This window comes from Chelon labrosus, assembly GCF_963514085.1.
Source record: "Chelon labrosus genome assembly, chromosome: 13".
NCBI lineage: Eukaryota > Metazoa > Chordata > Actinopteri > Mugiliformes > Mugilidae > Chelon > Chelon labrosus.
In genome coordinates this window covers 17,375,277-17,382,292 of record NC_140346.1, presented here as the reverse complement: position 1 = coordinate 17,382,292, position 7,016 = coordinate 17,375,277, and the positions used below count along the sequence as shown (strand labels likewise).

At 41.6% G+C, this 7,016-nt stretch overlaps 1 protein-coding gene across 1 annotated transcript; it reads right to left on the bottom strand.

The window, feature by feature from the left end:
- Positions 1–757: 757 nt before the first annotated feature.
- On the bottom strand, positions 758–4,845 carry tmem160 (transmembrane protein 160). The gene is made up of 4 exons (XM_084558433.1): positions 4,542–4,845; positions 4,367–4,391; positions 2,810–2,902; positions 758–2,061 (listed from the first exon to the last, which is right to left on the bottom strand). Exons 1-4 carry the CDS (start codon positions 4,761–4,763, stop codon positions 1,745–1,747), a joined length of 657 nt encoding a protein of 218 aa, XP_084414559.1. The 5' UTR covers positions 4,764–4,845; the 3' UTR covers positions 758–1,744.
- Between the last annotated feature and the right edge of the window lie 2,171 nt (positions 4,846–7,016).

Below are 7,016 nucleotides of genomic sequence, written 5' to 3'. Positions count from 1 at the left end.
CCCGTGGAATCCTACACTGGATCAGGAAGGGCTCCCCATTTTTCCGCTAGTGCTCCACATTGACCAAGCATACAAGAAAGAGCAAAGGAGCGTTGAAGATGCACATGGGGTGCTGGAGAACGTTCCTGTCCTACCAGAGGTGAAGGAGTACAACCGGTATGTGTTAGAAACGAAGTTTTACTTTGAAAAGTAAAAAATTAGTTTGCATGATGTATTTTTCGGCCTGCAGATGCACGACCATCTAAAGATGCCTGTGAAGTTTGTGATGTACCTTTGTGCTTCACCCCTGAATGTGACCGTTTCAGTAACTGGTATATTGTCAAAGATTCAAAAAGATTTAACTTTGAACAGTATTAATCATTAGCAGTTTCTAAATGTTAAGTCTGTGGTATTTACTTTTCCTGAATTGGATTTTTCAATTATTGCACTTTGCTTTGCTCATATACGTCTGTACTAAGTTTGGTTTCAAGAAAGTTAAATAGTAGAGTTTAAGATTATATGAATGTACATTATAACACTGAAGAGTAATATCCTTTTTGTCCTAGGTATGCCATGTGGTCACTAAGGTCTCCTTTTGCAGCTTCCTCAGTGACAACAGGAAACGCCTGGACATGTCATCAAGGTACAGACACAAAACTGACATCATAATACTACTGAATGACTACCACTGTCTATCACCTGTACTCCAGTACCTGGCCCAGCACGGACAAAAAGGTAGTTTTACAGGTTTATTCTTGGAAGATTATAAGTCTCATAAGACACTGAAAAGAGTCTGAATCTGGACTCGGCACAGATTTCTTCTCACTTTATTACTGTATGAACAGGAGGGTGCCCTGAAAGTGGTGCACGCTAAAGAACAAAAGTAAACAGTGAACCCCATTTCAACACACGGACGCCAACATCACCGACTCTTGTATCAGCCATATTTACATCCATTAAAACAGCAATTATAGTGCTCGCAAGGCGGCGTACAATTCACCCAGAAGGTTTATGGTTACAGCTCGCTGCTGTACACGACAACACGAAGCAAAATGTATCATCACAGAAAAACTGTGAAATAAACTCTTTTGTTTCCAAAAGTCTAGAGTTCCTATAACGACTAACTAAAGCTGACAAAAGTGCTACTGCCCGTTATAAAAAAAAAGAATAAAAGAAATCCTTCTTTGACTTTAAAACAAAAAGACAGACCTGAAACATCCATTCTTACACTGTCTCACAGCATGTCACAACCAGCCCGTTTTATTTCAGTGAAAACTTCAAGTAGTTAATCACAGTTAATCATGGTGGACGCACGAACAGCATCCAACAACTGAGAAGCGAGGCCTATGAATGATTGCACACCTTTAACAAAACAGCTCTCAGTGAGTCTTTGCAACATGTGAGGATGTAAAAAAAATAAAATAAAACAAAATCTATACAATTTGCAGATATATTGATGATGTAAGTGAGCCACCGCTGAATATGTCTAATTATATGAAATCTTACAAAAAAGCTGATTTGTTCACTAGAAGTGAATGTAGCCAAATTATCAGCAGTTTCTTTGACCCGACCAGGTCTAAAAGTCTTTCTCCACCTTAATAATAATAATAATAATCTTTATTACAACAGATAATGGGTTTGTATGTAGACTCACACACAGCCTGCATATGAACATGTAGGCTGCATACACACATACAAATAAACAAACCCTGAATCAGAGCAGCGCAGACACACAGATTTCCACTTCCCATTTCGGGGAAGACCTCTACTTGTTTTGCCCCTTGCCGTCGCCGTCCTCGCCGTCCCGCGAGCCGCGGTAGCCCCGGTGTTCGCGCCTCTCGCGGCACTCCCTGCACTCGTCCTCGTCCTCCCCCTCGTCGTCCTCGTGGATGATCTCCACCTCCAGCCGGCCGATGTAGAGCGATACAGCGCAGAGCCAGAAGAGGGCGGCGCTGCACACCACGGCGCTTTGGAGCAGCAGCGCCGGCACCGACAGCAGCATCATCCTCCGCAGTGTCAGGAGGCTGCCGACGTACGAGGCGCCGCCGAACGACACGCACACACCTCCCAGGATGAAGAAGGCTGTGGAAAGACAGATAGATGTGTGGTGTTATTGTAGAGAATCAATTTCCCCGACTGTAATTAAATCCAGGGATGGAAGCAGGTCGGATTTACTCATCCTCTTAATTATTCAGAGGAAAAGAAAAGATAAAGTGGAATATCTTCTGCTCCTCAAAATTCACTTAAGAGTTACACAATATTATAAAAGTTATTCATGATTTAACACAGAGAATCCGTGGAAGAGGTCAACAAGCTTTTATTTTATTCTTTTTGAGAATACTACACTCAAAGCAAGGTTTAGCAGCGGGGCTGGTACTTTTGGTTTTCAGGATTTTTTTCAAACATTTATGTCCATCTGATGTCAATTACTGACAATTTAAACATTTAATGAAGGTTTTGTTGATAAAAATTTTAACGGCCCAATCTGGCAAACTACATATCAAAGATCTGGACTCGCTTCTCAACTCTGTGTGATTACCGTCGATTGCAGAAATCCTTGTGCAGTTATTCATTTTAAAACCGCTGCTGTATCAAAGCAAAAATCAAAGACGGTTCTCTTATAACGTGATCGATTTTAGGACAAAAAAAAGCACATTTAGATGCTATAATTTTAAGAAATAATTAACCGAATTGATTTTCAAACACGACCGCAGCTCCTTTATCTTAAAAAGCAGTGGATTGTAGGACTTCAGACACCATTTATTCACCGTTACCATAGAGCTTTGGCTTATGTGTGCTGGAGTTTACTGCGTGTTAAACAAGCCTGTACCGTATGCCGCCTCTCGTCCCACTTCACTCTGGACAAACGCGATGACGCCGATCCCAGTCGCCAGCAAGCCGTTCCTGAACCACGACAGGAACCCTGCGAAAGAAATAAACAGCTGATACGTCAATCAAACTGATCACCTACATGCTACATTATAATTACTGGCCTTAAAGCAGAATCTAGAAATACTACAACTTTCATGAAGGGATGATTTATTGCAGGATGGCTGTATTAGACTTAACATTGTGATTTGAATTGTACTGCACAATCGTACTAGTCGTTGACATTTAACACAACATACCAAATCACTTAAGTAAATAACTGGGTCTACAGTTTTGATATTTCCAGCTGCCATTATAGCTGCAGGCTGTTTGACACCGTGTCTGTTGTTCTGGGTTGTTTTGAAGCCGCTGCACTTATTTGTACCGTTCAGTCCCTGGCCAAATCTCAAATAATGATGTGCAAGAAGCTTTTTACTTTAAGCTGCCGCAGGAAAACACCTGCTCTCTCGACTGCAGAAAGGAAACAGTGCCAACAGCAATTCACTCTTTCAAAACCTCATGCACAATACCTACCAAGCAGTGCTGGGAATCAGCTAAGTATGTATGAGTGAAATTTTAAGACACGTAGTTATTTTCTATGCTTTTCGTGCCTTTATTTTGATAGGTAGCAGTGGAGAGAAACAGGAAGTAATGGTGTGAGAGGAAAAGCAAAGGAGCTACATGTATTCGACTGCCTTAGTTAGATTTAAATCAGTTGTTCCCAACCTTTTTAGCTCCTTACTAAACAAATAATCTTGTAAGAATTCATTTTAACTAATGAACTGACAAATGAGTCACGTCACTGGGACCAAACCGGTACTTTTACCTAAACCACATATTGCTATTAACACCGATATACTTTTACTTAGGTATGATTTTTTTCGTGTAGGGTTTATATTTGTAATGCCGTATTTACATTGATCAAGCACAACATTAAAACCACCTTCTTAATATTGTGTAGGTCTCCCTTGTTCCTCCAAAACAATTCTGACTCATCAGAGAATGGACATGGTCCTTCTGAGGGTGTCCTGTGGTGTCTGACAGCAGTATGTTGTTAGTGGGGGCCTTTGAGGGGAGGGGCCTTTGTGGATCATCACACAGATACTTGATCAGTTTGGGATCTAGTGAATTTGGAGGCCAGGTCAACACCTTGTGCTGTTTTTCATGTTTTTTTGAGTTGTTCCTGAAGCGTTTTTGTGTGTGTGTCTGTGTCAGGCTGTATCCTGATGGGGATGGCTGCTGCCATCAAGGAGGGTCATTGCTATGGGGTGGGGGGTGTCTGGTCTGGTCTAGGTGGGTGCTACATGTCTAAGTAACATCCACACAGATGAATGCCAGGTCCAAACGTTTCCCAGCAGAACATTGAATTGTCTCAAGATGGTCAATGCTATTCACTTCTCCGGTCAGTGGTTTTAATGTTGTGGCTGATCTGTGTATACGTTTTCTACCACTATTACTACAGAGGAGTGTTGTGCACAAAGGTGAGATTTTAAACCAGATACAACAGTAGTGAAGTTACCTGTTTCATGCGACTTTCTCAGCATCTGCAAAAAAACAAGAAAGACCAGGAAATAGATTTTTATCAACAATAACATAGTTCTGTGTTTCACTTCCTTCTGATAAGAAACGAATCTAAAAGGAGCATTCATATTATATGTCTATACTGCTTTATCTTCCTCCAGGACTGAACCCACCAGAGCGTCCGCCTTGTCGAGGTCAGTGAACTGGTACTGCTGCGGCTCCGGCCCCCGGTTCTTCCCCCACGGTCCCTTCTCCACGACCCGCAGCCGGGCCGAGCCGTGCAACCTCCTGAGCGGAGCTCCGGCGCATTGAGGCCGACCGAGCTTCAGCGTCCGGGCGAAGTGGCTCACGGCCGGCGGCAGCTGCCTTCTCATGAACAAGCTCAAGAAAGCCATCACATCACTGGTGCCAGCTAACACGCGAGCCGAAAGCAAAAGCACAACACGACCTCCGCATGCCCTGTGAACTCTCCCACTGTCAACGACAACCCGGAAGTGTCTGATGCTGAAGAGCGATAAATAAAAAAAAGGTAGGCTGCATTTATACACAGCGCCACCGTGCGACAGGCGAGAAATTAACAAATTATAAAAATAGAATAGGAGTAAATTACTTTATTTTAACAACATCTTATTTATTATTGAGTTTTAAGCGTTGGCCTATACCGACATCCCCCCTATGGATCAAGTAAAACCAACTGCAAGTGCACATTTACTCCACATGAGGGCGCCATAGGACAAGAATACGTTTTCACATTATTTATTTAGTTATTTATTTATTAGCAAACTGTTTAATAATAAAAGAAGGTAAGGCCCAATGGTAAAAAAAAAGAAAGAAAATAAAATATAAAAAAAATGTTCATATCTTATACTCATCTTCAAAAAAAAGAAAGTTCCAGCGAGCACTTTCAAAAATTAAATTCACTAACATTTCACAGAGCTATGAGGTTTGAAAAATCACGCCAGAAGATTGAGACTGAAGAATTTCAATAATTTCAGGCATAAAAATATTCTACTTTTTGCTTTATATACTAGGGAGCATAAATACGAGTTCAGTGACATGACATTATTTTCATATAAATTGTTTACAAGATAAATTTATCATGTTGAATGTGTGGCCCACTCTTCTCTTTTGTAGCTACCATGTACAATAGATATGAAAAATATGCTTATCTCCCATTGTTTTATTGTTAAGGCAGCTGATATGTGATATTTTTGTCATGAATGAGACGAGAAATGCAATTTCTTCATAGTTATTCTTTGTCAATAAATGGAAAACATCTGCAGAGGAATTATAGTTTGAAAGAAATCAGATATTTTAAACACATACACAGTTATTTTTCTTCTTTTCTGTTTAAAAACCACCACAGACTCTGTATAACCGTGTGTGCATAATCACTGAACCAGTTTAGATGTGTGTGTGTGCGCTTGTGAGGAAGGGTTCGCTCTCCCACGCGTGCTCAGTGAGGATGAGCGGACAGCCTCTTCCCGAAGGTCCTTTGTGTTTTTTTGGGCCCGCTGGGACCCAGAACGACCACGCCTCTCGTACCTGATTGTTTAGAGTGAGGAGCAAAGAGGTCCGCACACTGTTTGTGTTTGTATTTGCAGTCCTGTGTGAGTGTGTGTGTGAGTGCGTGGACGTTGACGGCCTTTTACAGGCAGCCAAATCTTTGATGTAATGGCGCAGCTGACTCTCACGCCACTGTCCCCGACACAATGGGAGGCTGATGTTTTTCCTCCATGTACTGTGTGTAGAAACAGTAGTTTCACATATACAAATAGATGTTCTGTATAAGAACTGATTTGTCCACATCTGGACATGTGAACAGGATTCATCAGGTATTTCAGAACTTCAAAGACAAACCTTTTTTTGTCCAGATTAAACTATATTTCCTCAGAAATTAAAGGCCTCGGTTGGTGAGTGCCTGGGAAGGGAGGAGGAGAAAACTATGAACATATGTTATCTTCAACTGTAAGTTTATTCTTATCATAATAACTTTATGAGCACACTGTACACCCACTAAGCTTTCCCATAATTAATGCTTTGATTGGCTCTATTCCTTCATAGGCGTCATGTACTCTTGTTTTTAGCACTTTTTTTCCAGACACTTATCTCTCCTCCCTTCTCTTCTGTCCCACCTCCTTTTTTTTTATGTCTCCCTATCCGGCCTGTTCTCAGGCAGACAGGTCCCTCCATATGAGCAAGGTCCTCATCAGATAACTTGTAGACTGATGACTATACGTATTAGCTTTCAGTGTATTTCCTAAATCTGTTGCTACATCTCAGTATTTCAGTGGTTGTACTCCTCTCTTACTAGCTTGTTCTTGCCTGTACTCACAGCGAGATGCATATGATAATCATGACGCAAGTAATGCCGCACCGTCCGATAGAGGACATTAGCCAAGACAGAAAAAGGTTGCATTTTAAAAAGGAGATTACAAACAAATTGGACGTCCCATCATGTCCCCAACCATTTTCCCAATTGCGTTGATGCTAACCCAACACACAGAACCGCTTAAACGTTTTACCTTCATACAGGGTTTTGTGCTTCTCTGTGAGCTATTTTAAGGAAGACCGGTGGCACAGTTGATCCTCAAATTCCCCTGCCTTACCACTTCACCGACCCCTGTCGCTCCCTGTCCTCTCTCCGA